Source organism: Castor canadensis, chromosome 4 (assembly GCF_047511655.1).
Source record: "Castor canadensis chromosome 4, mCasCan1.hap1v2, whole genome shotgun sequence".
Lineage (NCBI taxonomy): Eukaryota > Metazoa > Chordata > Mammalia > Rodentia > Castoridae > Castor > Castor canadensis.
The window spans coordinates 19,860,633-19,875,629 of NC_133389.1; the positions used below are offsets into that span (position 1 = coordinate 19,860,633).

General features: G+C 38.6%; 1 protein-coding gene across 1 annotated transcript in view; it reads right to left on the bottom strand.

Moving 5' to 3' along the window:
- Positions 1-257: 257 nt before the first annotated feature.
- The window catches only part of Onecut2 (one cut homeobox 2), a 52,256-nt gene continuing 37,516 nt past the window's right edge, over positions 258-14,997 (bottom strand). The window contains exon 2 of the mRNA XM_020170556.2: positions 258-14,960. Within this exon, the coding sequence (XP_020026145.1) occupies positions 14,674-14,960 (287 nt within the window). The 3' untranslated portion in view covers positions 258-14,673. The remainder of the gene's footprint in view (positions 14,961-14,997) is intronic.

Sequence of the window (14,997 nt, forward strand, 5' to 3'; positions counted from 1 at the left end):
TTAGGATAGGTTATCTCTAAAGTGTAAATAGGTTGAGAATAAGGAAATCTATGAGGCATTCCTCACTTTGGTGATTGGCAGCAGGGATGACATTTGTTGATTATAAAATGTGCCTTGTATCCTTCAGGAATAGAAGCTACAGTCTCACCAAGTGGAACGATGTGTCTTCTCTATGAAACCACAATGGGATGCAGTAGGAGGAGGAGTGCTTAATTCTTTCCATCCAAAGAGAAGGAAGGCAACTGAGGCACGGTCAATGAGTTAAAGCAGTTTATTTGACATTACTTGCAGAGTTTACAGCACTACCGTTTAATGATAGGAATAAAAGAAAGAAAGAATCCAGTGTAAGCAACATGGCAGACGAAACATCAGGGAGGGAAACGAACGAACTTGGAAATTCAATTAACATTCAAAGAAAATCTTCCTAACAAAAAGGACCAGGAACTTGTCAGGTGGTGAGCATCCCCTCAGTAATGAAGAGTGATCCTCATCCCACCAGGATTTTAGGGCAGCCACTGAACATATACCCTGTTGACCATCCCTGGAAAATCTTTCAGCACAGTCTTGACTTAATACATCTGAGATGGATAATATGCCTTGGAAATATAGCTCAGGGTGAAAAGAAAATAAGAATGTGGCCCAGTGAGTTGGTTTCCTCTAGCCAAAGAGAAGGGAGTGCAAATCTTAGGGTGTGTTTTCCTGATTTTAAACATGAGAGGTGATGTCAAAGGGACTGAGTAAAAATAATCTTTTAAATGATTCCCCTATTATTTTCTTGGAGATAATATCTGTAAAGCAAAGAAACAGAGCAAGAGGTGCCTCCCTGATCACTTCGCCTCTGAATCTGGCTGAAGTCCTAGGACAGACAGGTAGCTGCATTTCTACTAAAGAGCTGGATTTCTGGACCGGTCACCTAGAAGGCAGGTGGCACAGCACGGTCTTTGACAGGGAGACCCACACTCTATAGCCATTTCTCCATGGCTTTTCCATTTTAAAACTTTAAACAGAGCTGGGGTAAATTCTCACTTTACAACCTCCCTTCTCTCATTATTGTTACCTTTATATACCATAAAGCAACCAATAGACTAGAAGAAAGGATTAGAACACCAACAGGCCAGCACATGAAATTAAATGGCACTTTTCATATAAAAAATAGACACATTCTGAGGCCAAGCCCTAATGTAAGAAAATAGCTAAGACTGACTTGGATCACAAGAACAAAACTTGGTGAAAGAGAAGATACCAGAACCTGTTTTCACTCACTTTGGCAGGAGGTAAGTTTCTCTTGCAAGAACTCACTGACCTAGAAAGATTCTATAGTACCTACGCAAATAAAGCTCTAATTTTGGTTAGAAATATTCAAATAGGAAGAATGAACAAGAAAAAAGTGGCTAGGCTCTTTGTCTTCAGTCCAGGGAAACACCTTTGAGAAAAGCAAAGGGTGAAGAAGAGAACTTACTAGAATGTTGGTCAATTCCTAATTATCCTTGCCCATGAAATTCTCAGCATCCTAGATTTGTGAAGATAAAGTCAAACTGTTCACAGATTGAGGGGGAAGATAAGATTTGGTGACTGGGGATAGGAATTACAAAAAATTAAAAAAGAAATGAACACAAGATTACCATCTCCATCTTTGCCTCTGAACTTCAGCTGCTCTTTATCAATTTGTGAAGTGTGGAGCTTGTGCTCTTATTTCAGAAATTTTGACATGCCAGGTGTTTTACCACCTTTCATGGCAAGACATTTCCTGGTACCATTTGGGCTTGTGTCACACAAAACAAAATAGAAAGGATAACACATTTTACCTTCATGAACTTGTTAATGATATGACTGCCTGTCTGATAGGAAGGTAGTCTTTGGATATTTAACTTTTCTTTCCAGGTAGCAGGCTCCCTGACAATCTGAAAAAAAAAAACAACTTATAGATAGTAAACTGACTCTTGAGTTAAATGCCAAATTGAGCCAAAGCAAGGGATATGAAGGGTGGGAACCCAAGCTCTATAACATTTTGAAAAAAAAAACTTTCAAGTAAAGATAAAATAGGCATTGATGGGTCATATCCTTGGTGGGCTCAATGGCTGTGGTTCAGTCTGTCCCTAAGCAAGACCAACAGCCTGGGTGGTGTGCATGGCCCAGGAGATGGGAGCAAGGCACAGAGAAACAGTGGGGTCTCCTTTTCCCTCTTGCACATTTCCAGATCAAAGAATTGGCAAGCTAAAATATAGCTTAGAAACAAAACTTTAGAAAACCCTATTCTATACCTTTCTTTGATTTTCAAATAATTATCTCCAAAAATTATAGGTGTGATAGCTAAATGATATGCAGAGGATGGCAGAGGAGGAGGTTTCTGACTTGGAGAAGCCCCACTGGACTGAGTGCACCTGGACCCTTTGTAGCAATCAAGATGGAACAGTCCTTCAGCGATGGTCCAGGTGGAGCCAACCAGATGGACCACCATAGCCTTGGCTGGGTAGCTGCCTAGTAGGTCACAGAAAATTCAAGGCTACCACTTTCTCTTTCTTTCTTTTTCTATATGAATTGGGTCTGTCTTTATGCTGGAATGTGCTCAAGGCAGAGGGGTCTCAAAGAGGTGTTGGGGTCCCAAAAGGGAGAGGTTAGAGAGTTTGGACCCAGCTCTCTTTAAAGCTGACAGACATGGAGATCACTTTCCTAGTGCCCCAAAATTACTTTCTGGCCCAGAACCTTTCATGTATTTCCCAGGCTGGGTCCATGAACTCCCGTGAGGACAGGATAGAAAACCAAGCTGAGGTAATTCCATAGTTCTCTGTCTCCAAGGAAAAGGACATCCATCAGCACAAAGAATCGAGTAAAAACCCTTTAATAACAAAATAACATTCACAATGTAGCTACTTCAGTTGTCTGGAAAACCCAGTTTACACTTGATTCAACATATCACTTTCCATAGAGTTAAGAAAAAAAGGACATAAAATGGCATAACAAAATATACCTCAAATTTTATAAGACAAGTCTTCTTGGCAAATCCTAGTGATCCAGACCCTTGTTTTGTCTGTAATAAAAAGGGCTGGGCACACTCATGTCTCAGATACCCCTCTGGTTTTTTGGATTGAGAAATGCATTTGAACTTTGTAGATACAACATCTGTATCAAAAGGAACAGTCTGTGGTTTTGTGAGTGTGAAAAGAATTCATTGAAATAAATATCGATTTGATTTATTGCAGAAAAGCTTTCTGGAAGATTAAACACTATTACAATCATCAATTGTCTTACAAAAGCCGATTTTAAAATTCTTGTATCCATTCCCATCTTTGGCAGATTAATAAAAGGAAAAAAGAAAAAGACTATATTACAAAGCTTTCGTCATCATAATCTCCTTTATAAGACCAAATGAAAATATGTTTCTTTGTATTATTAATGAAGCATGTTCCCTATATATTCTCATTGGCAGACACCAAATGCTCTACTGGCTGTTGGTGATTTCCAATATTTTGCTTTGAAGACTGTGCCTTTGCACCACTGTTTCCTAATCTGTATTCTTCTATGCAAAAGAAAGTGTGCTTGGCAGTTGATTTGGCTCTATGTCAAGCATATTTGCTTGGGAAATAGGCATGAAACTTGAGAATCAATCTCAGATCCCAAATATAAGAATATGTTTACCCAATCCACTGCAACTTTTTGAGATGTAGAGACCTCAGATAATTGGGGAATTTAAAGCAAAATGGTTTTATAAACTGGGTTTCAAAACTTTTTATATTCCTCCCTCTTTAGAAGATACGTGTAGCATTGTGGGACAGGTGAAGAATAAGTTAGAACGACCTCTTACTCAGAGGATAAACATGATGCAGCCATACAGGTGATGTTTCAGGAATGGCCATGTATTTTTGCCCAAACCACTGGAATAGTTAGTCGGTGGAAATGTCTATGAGATTGGGTAAAAAAGGTCAGAGATGAATTATTGATATAGATACCATTTGAGTCTCCACTGGGAACTGACCTGACAACAAAATACTAGAAAAAACCATACACAGTCAAAAATAGCCATTCCCAAGCACAGACCCAAGAGGCCTAGAGCTGGATGAATTAGCATTGTCATGCATGTAGCCCATTAGGTCTGAGGTCATGAACATAAAGCCAAAAGAACTCCTTTTAGTGGAAATTAAAAATGCAGAGGTGAGTTGCTTTTCAGTGGTCATTTGCAAACCCCTCTTGGATATGGTGATCTATCTGGGTTACGAGGATCCCAATTTGTGGAATGCAAGTTGGCTAACTCAAACTTGGAATGACCTTTCTCATTAGAAAATTTGAACCCAATTCAATCTGACTCATTTTGAAATCCCAACAGATGGAAAGGTATTTTCGAGGTGAGACATTTCCCAATAGAACCAACATTACCACTGTCTGAGGCTGAACTGTGTACATTTTCACAGTTTACTGTATACACAACTGTTCCACAACTGGTAACAAACAATAGGCGCCCATGCATAAATAATTGAACCAAAGGGGAAGATCTAGTTCAAAATGAAAAATGTTGCTATCAAGACCACAATGCATCACACTGCTAAGTTTTTAGTTTCATGCATAAACTTATAGCACTGATTGGCAATTGCTAATTATAATACTACACTGTTAACACAGAACAATTAATTGTTCAGACCAAGTAGCACAAATGTAGAAAATAATTATTCTTTTTTTTTTCAACAGAGCAAATGAACACAGATTGTTTCTTCAGCAAAATATGAAACTGTAAACTTTGGGCTCATTCTGCAACTTTCCCCAATCCAGAATAAATAAAATGCAAAAGAGGGGAGGGGGAAAAAAAAGAACATACATTTTCTTTTTAAGCGCACCTTTTTGTCTATTACAAAAGCACAACCTAAAACGTATAAAGCTTTTTTTTTCCATTTTTCTTTTTTTTAAATCACAGTTACCAAAAGAAACAGTGAATAACTTATTACATACGCTATAATAACATTACTCTAAACACTATTATCTATGAGGTATATCTGAGAAAATTCGGTAAGGAATTGCGCGGTCTGCATTGCCAACATGCCCAGGTCTGTATTAAAGCTTTGGAACCATGAAGAACTAGAAAAGGGGAAGGATGGGGAGGCAGAAGAGGAGACATAGAGAAAGAACCTTTGGTATTAGTACAAATCTTGTTCTTTGCAGGGCTGCTCTGCAAAGCACCACAGTACTTTAAGCCCACCAATTTACTGTATGGAGGCCCAGTTGAAGCTGAGGTATTTACAGGAAGGATTAAAAAAAGCACAGAGAGGTCCAGACTGGCTAAATCGTTGCTTTGGTTCAAGCAAGGCACTCGTCCCGTGGTTATGTCACACTTTGCAAGTGAAGCATGAGGCTGAGGGGGATTTGCTGAGGAGGGGGTCTGCCAATTGGGATGTTTTCTGTGTTCAGGCTGCCATTGCTCTTTCTGGGTTCTCTCTCGTAGGGGCGTGGTGGTAGGAAGGCTGGGGAAGGTGATGCTGCTCACAGAGGAGCACTCCTGCTGCTGCTTAATGAGTTAGGTCATCTTTGTTGTCTCCCAGGCATTCTGAGAAGTCTTATTTCCAATAGGAATTTGGGAAGAAAACGAAAGCAGTTTGCTGCTTGGAAGGAAGGCCTTACAGGTTTGTCTTATGTGAGGAGAACATTTTGTTCTGAGATGGTTTGGATAGGAAGGAACTTTCAACATGTCAGGATGATGCTTGGGAACTTCAGAAAGAATACGGTTTGTTAGTCTATCTTCTAAATTCCTCTACTAGCTACACTTTTGATGTATGGAACTGATGAGTTAATTGGTCTTTTCTTTTCATAGCTTTTTTGTCTAAGTGGTCTCTTAAAAAGCTCAAAGACAACTGTATTATGTGAAAGGCAAAACATTAGTACTCAATAATATAGACCAGAGGTAGGTATTTGCAGATGGAGTTTAGACAAAACTGAAAAAGATTCTCTGGCTAACTTACAAATCACTTTGATGAATGATCTTAATAGCAATTTAATCATTTAATGGAATCTAAAGAAACTGAAAGAAGACGATTAATTTTTTGAGTAAGAAAAAAGAGAGAAGCCACTTTAAGTAACCATTTTTTTAAACTGGCATATCCATTTCTCTGATGTTTTGGGGTCATTTTTCATTTAGAATGAATAACCCTTTAGCATCAAACAATGCAAGGCTTACTTTTCTCATAAATACAGTTGGGTTAGAAGTGACATGCAAACACACCTATAAGTGAAAAGGAAAAGGAAAAGCTGACAGCTGAAATGTAATAATGGCAAATGATGGTCAAGTTCCCTTTCTTGGTAAGTACTGATTTTAAACTATCCATAATAATTAAACTAAATGGGCCAAGAATGAACTTTCCTCCCCCACATTGAATTCATAGCTTATTTATACAACACTTTGTAATGGGGAGGTTCATGAGCAATCACACTGCTTGGATCAATATGTGCCTCCTCGGGCAGAAGCCCCTGAATGAGCTCTAATATTTCAAGGCTGGCCACCCATATAAGCAACTGATCATATGTGACTCTGGAGATACAGCTACAGAGATATTGAAAGTGGCTGTGATTGTTCTTACAGGATAAATATAGGAAGTGATGAGCCCCATCCCCTGCTCATTGCTTAAGGATTACCACTTTCCTGTTTGGAAACATGTGACCAGTCTCATATTGAGCTGGCAGGGCACTGGGGTGGAGCTCAGAGGCTTGGGTGGGCTTTGGCCCTGGAGTTACTTGACTTGAGTTACTATTCCAGCCTCCCAGCCACAGGGGGCTGTCTAAATGAATCCTAAGATTCCTCTCAACTCTCCTGTCCAAACTTAAGAGTTTCTATGGTCCACAGTTTGGAAATCTTTCCTGTGAAAGCTCCAGAGCAAGGACAGAGGTCCTGGCTAGAACTGAAGGCCATCTCCAACCAGTCTTCTTCATCAATTTGGAATTTAAGGAATCCAATTACAGCAGCATCCGAACTTGCATCCTGGATACGTGGAGGGGACAGTGAAAGAATGGGAGAAACACAGAAAATATCCCTTTCCAAATTAGCAGCCACCGTCATGTAGACAATTATTTCTTTGGGGTGTCTGAGCTGTGGCTGTACAAACCATGTCAGAGAGAACAGTTCAAATTATAAAAGAGCACAAGGCAAAATGCAGACCACACAGAGAAAGAAATCTTTGGTATCTTTGGTGTCATCAACACGATTAAAATTACAAATGGAAAAAGTCAGTGAGGTAGCCTTCTTTGGTTCTCACTAGAAATAGAAAGTTTTTGCTTTTTTTTTTCTTTTTTTCTGTTTTTTTTCCTCCTTTTTTGTTTTGTTGCTTTACACACACAGAGTTCATTCTTGGAAGCAGCTAGTGTAAGGGTTTCTCTCTTTTTTTGGTTTATAAATTTTTTTAAAATTTATTTTTCCAGTTTCCATATTGAAGCCCCGAAATCTAGGCTGGTGAAGCAAGGTCTCAGCTCATGTTTTCTGAATGCACAGGTTCAAGTTGAGTAGTCGTTGCTTGTCCACAAAATTTGCTCTGTTGTTCTGACAGCAAACAAACTGTAGTGCTCTCTGTTGTTTTAAATAAAAAATATAAACTATACAGTGCATCTTTCACAGATGCTGAATAAGTTAAATAAATAAGTTACAATATAAAGGCTCTGAGGGCCCCAATAATTAAGAGGTGAAGTTCGCCTGATACCAGGTGGGGCTGTGAACTTAAATTAAATAATTTAATAATCATTACTTAAACTATTTTCAAAGTTAATTCAAGAAGGAAAAATACCCCAAATTCTTTTTTTTAACCTGTATTTCTTCCCTGTCTGTAACAGAATTTCACTGCTTTATAAAGCAAACTAAACTTTGAGATTTTTCTAAATAGAATTTTGCATCTCTGATGCACACCACTGGTCTAGATTTTGATAAATAAGAGCAAGAAGTAAACTCAAACTAAGGAAGGATGATTAAATAATTACCCAAATCCTACATATTTGTGTACTAGAAGCTAATTTAAATAAATTAATTACATTAATAGTACTTAGCTTATTGGGTCATAACCAAAGAGACAAGTTAAAAAATATTTGGGGGGGGTGCCTTCATTTTTGATGGAAAAAATGTAAAATCTCTTTCTATACTCTAAATGAAAATAAAGCAGGAAATATAACCTCTAATGCTTTCTCACTAAAGACCATTTAGATGTCACAAGCATGAGAAAAAAAAATCACCATTCCCCACCAGTTAATGCAGCTTCCATGAGACTATGTCACCATTGTCTGAACCCTGGAAACCAGAGCCCACTTTTTCCCATTGGTTTGCACTTTAAGTTACTATTTTTTCCTTCTTGTTCTTTTTTTTTTTTGTCCTTTTTCAGGTCTTTGGATTTAGCTTTAGTTATGAGAAATCCAGAATAAAGCTATTCAACCGAAGTTATCAAGCATAGGTGTCATTCTAACCCAGATGATTAAATAATACCCAAGTTACCTTTATTAAAAGTTGAGTTTATCTTGGATGTGCCCAAATGAAAGCAATTCCAAGTGTACATAATGAAGATGCTGGGATACTTTTTTGTTGTATTCCTGCACTTTGGTTTTCAATGTTACAATAAATAATAATGAAAACAATGTACATTGTAAAAGTACCACATACATGTTACGAGGTGATTTAAAATTTATTTATTGTAATGGATTACAATATAGCTATGTAAATTAAGCATGTCTGTACACTTGCATGTACACAGTCTAGACACCTATAGGTAATGTGTGTGGATATAAAGACAACTATAAGAACACATGTTGAAATATGTATCTAAATCTGTATACATCCAAGTCGACAGAGTGTATCAGCTTTCTGCAAACTTACCTACCAAGGTTTGTGTTAAGTAAAGTAAAATTCCTGCTGTTAAAAATGGAGCCGAGTAGAAGACTTCCCTGGAATGTCCAAACCTGTACTGAAGTTTTTTCTTAAACACATTTTCCTCACTAAGAATGTATTACATGGTTAATCTCAATCAATCTAAATGAAAACCTCCATGGGAAAGCCTGGGCTCTGGTGCTCATTGTCCTCAGACTGTCAGAGTCACTTCAGTATCTGAGGAGAGTGAGCACTCACGGTCCTGTGAGAGTCACGCCAGAGTCCATCAGCCTCAATTATAAGCTTGTATCTATCTGAGTTCCTGTATTGTTTTAATAATTATTTTTCATAAGTACTTTGTGACACTGTAAAACAAACAAACTCTCTCCCCTCTCATAAAGAAGAAACAAATCATTGATAGAAAACAGTCATGGGGATATCCACATTTAAAGCCAATGTCATTGCCTGGGCTACTATTCTTCTTTAGTAAGGATTTTTGTGGCATTATTTTAAACTGGAATCCTTTATTACTTCACAAGTTACTTGGTTTTAGCTAAAGGTAAGAAATTATTAAGCTATCCAGCTGTGCAGATAAATATCAGAAACGTATAGGTACACCAGCTATATCCCTTCTCCTTTACCATTTCTCATTCACTCTTCCTGGTTAGACCACCAGGTCCAAATCAGAGTATCAGCAGGAGCTCTGATGTGTTATGAAACTAGAAAGCAACTGTCCAAGTTCTTGTGTTTGGGCTTTGTGGTCAACCTTAACCACAGGTATCACCTCTTTCTCCAGTTTGCAGTAGATTCCATTCTCCTTCAACAATATTGGAACCCAGTCTGTTCTTAGATTTGGAAAAATTCCAATTATAAAACCTCTTGAAGATCCAAGTTCACTCCAAAAGCATACTGTCATGATACTTTGATAATGGCAATCAAACAGATACTCCTAATTTTACAGACATTTAAAAAAGTCTGTACCTAGGTAGTAATGATTTTTTAAAAAATCTCAATTTTAATTTATTAGCACTATAGATGGATGCCCAATATAGACAAGAAAAAATCTGGCAATTTAAAAACCATTTATACATGGCTTTGAAATATATTGTTTGACTTGGAAAAATGTATATGTGTATGTGTGTAAGAGATTTACCTTTCTAACTTTGAATTTATTTTTAGCTTGAAATGAACATGAGCTTGGGTTTCTTTATCTTACCAGAGCTTCATGAGAAGAGAAGAACTGTTTAGGTAACTGATTTTTCCAGAGAAAGCATCATGCTAGATCCTTCCTGATTCAGGCTAGACTACATGGCACAATATAAACACTGTTTTCCACTTTGAGAAAAGTTTTAAATATTGGTATTGAGCTTCTGTTGCTGTTATTTTCCTTTAAAAAAGAAATGTGTTGGTTCAACTTTTTAAACATATACTGGAATGAAAGAATTACATTCCCAGTGCCAAAAGCATACTGAAAATAAAAATCAAGCCTAATTATGTAAAAGCATAAAGAAAAATATCTTCCCACTCTGTAGTCGTGAGGCTTTTGTTGCCTCAAGAATGTGAAACTGGGTTGACATCTGTTCCTTCACATTGTTACCACCCACCTCTTTTTTTCTTTTATCTTTTTTTTTTGGTGATGACTGAGGCATGTCTGGAATTTTTCTTGGATTGAAGAAATGGATTCTAAATGATAACAAAGTCCCAATGGTTATTTTCTCTGAAATTATTAATTTAAATGTCTAAAATCTTTGAGGAAACTCACTGGGTCAACAATTTTTTCCTTTCAGCTCTCTAACAACTTGAAATTTGGCAGGGCTTAAAAGTTTGACACATAAAGATATAGCTGCACATATTCATCTGTCTATGTACTTAAATAATTTTTTAAAAAGCAAACAGTTCTTTCTGGTATGACATTATTTGATGTAAGATATGTCAAGAGTCTTTGAAGGGAAATTTTTGCCTTAATTTTTCTTTTAACATTATGACATCTTTCTCAGATCACCAGAGCACTGGTTTGACCAATATTGAAATGCCAGGCCACAAATGCTCTGTTGGCCAAGACATCTTCGGAGGATGCCAGAGATCCAAATGCTGACACTAGTGTGCCAAAGAATCACTAACCAAACCAAAAGACTCGGTTCCTCAACCTGCTCTCAAGAATAACAACCATTTCCACTGGCGACAAGTCACAGGACTCATTCAGAAATACTCAAATTAAAATTCACTTTTATCAATCTATTTGGGAGTAAAGCATGCACTTTCCTGGTCCTCTGAAAAAAGGTTATATGGAATATGAGCAAGGGAAAAAGGGACACAAGGAAAAAGTCAAGGAACAATCTCCCAGGTAGGATAAATTATAAAACATCACAGAGAGCCACATTGTCCCAGCTCCATGTCTGGTGCCCACACAAAGGACAACTATGTGGTGAGAGTGAGGAGGTGGCACTGTGGGCAATGGGACTCTCTAAGAACAGGACTCTGGGACTCTTCCCAAAATCTGTTGTACATTTTCTCTATAGGATTGAGACACCTCCCTCCAACAACACCTCCACTGTCTCACCCCAGTGTCAGTGGTAGTTGCACAAGGGCTTGTGAATGCAAATTGGTAATTACTACCCTGAGGAAACCTGATCAACCCATTGCAACAGGGTTGGACTTCCCTGTGAGAAGTCTTTGGTGAATCTGCATCACTGCCCTGATGAACAAGGCATCTCCTAGAAAATGGATTTCTAAGCTGACATCATACTCCATTGCTGGTAGGAATGGCCCACTGAGCCTTCCCAACAGTTATAGAACACGAGCCTCCCTGCCACCCTTCTATTGTCAGTCGCCTGGCTCTGGGCCAGTCTGGTGGATATATCTCACTCACCACCTTGATCGTGGTTGAGGCATAGAATAGAGATGGCACTAAATACAAACAAAACTCACTTATACCATGAATCCATTCATTGACAGATTGAATGTTGAAATTCTTGAAGTAGAATTTCAACACTTCCCAGAAATTTTCGTACAAATCTGAGTACTCCAAGTCATCCACAGTGGCAAATTAATGCTGGAATGGAAGAAAAGTGAGTACAGTTCTGAACTAACACTCAGCGAATGAAGCGCATGACAAAAATAAGACAGAAATTTGGACAGCAAAAGTTTTGGGTTATTACCAATGTCAACTTGATCTATATATAAACTCATATATTATATATATCTTTCTTTAGAAATGCAACTTTACAGCTGATTTTTAAAAAGCTAATAGAAAAGTAGAAACTGGTCATAATTTTTACATGTTTTCCCACCCCCAAATGAAGCCCTGTTAAGGTGGAGCAATCACACGACAAATGAGGCTGTAAATTCCTCTACAAATTCTTTGGTTCTGTGGCTCCAGAGAGGACATGTCACCAAGACCTCTACCCCTCACCCTTGCTCCCTTTCCCTCCCAATGATGAGACTCTGAACATAGAAGGAACCAAGTCTAAGGGTTAAGCAGAGAACATTCAAGTGACAATACCATTCCCCATACTCTACTGAACAGAGAGAGAAGAGAATCGATCATTCAGTATCCCAGCATCTTAAACTTGGAGTCCATGGAACCGTCTGAGAGATTCCATGTTGGAGTAAATAGCCATAAAACAAAATTAAAGGGAAATGGTAAAATCAAATAAACGACCCTTTCCTTTCATTGCTCAGAGAAACAAAATTGATTACCTTTGTACAGATCAATGGCGCTATTAGTATTTTAGCCAGGCAAAAGGAGAAAATGAACTGAAAACAAAAGGTGTGAGAAATCCTCATCTTTGGTATTGTAGCTGTTGAGGTTTCTGTTGTTCTGTTCCGTGTTCTTTTGAAAAACTGCATAGGCACAAATTAAAGACAATCTTCAACTTTAAGATTACCGCATGAGTTGTCAAATGAAGCAGCAGCCACCGAGGCTCTTCCTTATTTTGATTCTTGTCTCAACCCTTTCTTTCAAATCTGCTTCCAAAAAATGTCCCAAGAGATCTGTTTGAACACAATGTGTCTTCCTGTTTTATTGTTTGTTTGTTTGTTTTTTTTCTGGCGTGCTTCCTTCTTGTTGGTGATTTCCACTGATTTACTGGTTTATTTAATGGGACAGTTCTATTTGTTGCAGAAGTAGGTGCAGAAAAAGTTTCTTTGGTTTCAATTAAGTAATTCATACAAAAGTCAGTCTCAAGTGTCTGTAAAGAATCATTGCAGCGTTTGGCTTGCTTTGAACACCCCCATGGTGCCCAGCTGGGGCCATTCACTGGTAAATACGCACATCGTGACCTTTGCAATCTCCCAGAGTTCTGTGGGTGCTCTTCTGCCTGCTATGGGAAGGTGACAGCCAGGAACCAGAGCTGGCCTGGTAAAGCCACTGCTTTGGTGGCTTGGCTAACATTCTTGGCATAGCTGGTCCACTCAGCAGGATGGTGAGTCAAATGCAAGAGCCGAATGCTGTTTGGAGTTGCAGAGGTTTTCTGATTTCTAAAAGTAATCACAGTATTTTTAGGCTAGAAAATGGCAAGTAATAAGTGTCTTTGGTTTGCAGTATTCTGCTTCTTTGGTGTGCTGTGTTTTCTCCAGATTTATTCAGCTATTTTGCAAGGACGAGTCAACAATGGAAGAGAAATGAGCGGACAGTCATGGTCAACATGTATGGTGGTTTGACTTCTTTCTTTCTTCCTTCCTAGAAAACACTGGAAACATCCCTACTAATGGATGGACAATGGAACAACACAAATCAGAAAAAGTGAGAATGATGTGGTGATCGTAATGTACAGTAGAAGGAACCAGATGACTAGTAAATCAAGAAGGATACATTAATAATCTAAAAAAAAAAATCTAGATCTTGTAAAATGCTGCATTTGCTCCATGTACCGTAACAGTTAAATTGGCCTCCTGAGTGTGCGTCTGCATTATGTACAAACAAAATTTGTCGCAAACTGCAAAATGTGCTTGAAGCCATATTCCCAATGCTTCCCTAATGACTTCACAACAGGTGTCTTAAAAATCCAGATGTGGTGAATCCGGAACCTTCTTATTTCTGTTTATCTTCGTTGTGCTTGATACTTTGAGCTCAAGTGAACTGATTTTTTTTTTATGTATCCAAGACCACATGAGATTTCCAAGAAGTAAAGACAAGAAAATCTTAAACTGGATCAACTTAAAGCTTTCTAAACCATTCAATGAAAAGATGCCTGAGTTGAAAAAGCAGGTCCTTGGACTTTTATTTTTTTTAATTCCATATTTAAAACTTGTGCTCAGTCATTACCATTCTGATTTGTGTGTGTGTGTGTGTGTGTGTGTGTGTGTGTGTGTGTGTGTGTGTTATGGCTGTGAACTTTGGTGTACTGTGATATAATGAGGCCAAGCACTTGGAAAGCAAATGAGGTCATTCTTGTTGCTAGATTCTTCTCTTATTGTAGTGTCTTGGAAGCCTAAACTCAGAGTCCTTACATAGGCCAAATTCCCACTGTTACCTGTGGAAACTGAATGCAAGAGGTTGACAGACCTGAAGTGGACTGTTGACATTTTAAGTGATCCTGAAATTAACTTGCTCCAGGAAGGCCCCATTTGGGTTTCTGGAATGCTTAGCATGCTCAGAGGACAGTGTCTAGTTCAGAGATTCATTTTCAGCTTGTACTTGGACTCTATAGCCATTAAAAACAACAACAACAACAAAAAAAAAGAAGACCTGGCCTATGATTACAGCTAGAATAGAGTTTCTTTTCAAGAGAATTGTGCTTTCAAATCACCAGTGAAGGGCCCCAGCGAAGAATCGGACGACTTTTTCCTTTTGCATTTCTTTTGGTATCTGTTGTCCTCATTTGGAGGTGACTTGTGCCCAGGTCAGAGTCCTTGTGTCATGCTTTGGTACAAGTGCTGGGGGTGGATGAGGAGCCCCCTGTGCTCAGGTCGTCTTGCCACTTTTCCAGGCTGCGGCGCCGGGCGTTCATGAAGAAGTTGCTGACAGTGGTGAGCTCCAGGCCCAACTGCTGGGAAATAGTGATCTGCATCTCCTTTGATGGGCGCTTGTTCTCCTTAAAGATGGCAAAGAGGGTTCGGCGTTGGAGGTCGGTGAACACCAGGCGGGATTTCTTCTGGGAATTGTTCCTGTCTTTGTTTGGTTCTTGCTCTTTGCGTTTGCATGCTTGAGGGGAAAAAAAAAGACGAAAAGTCAGTGGTTG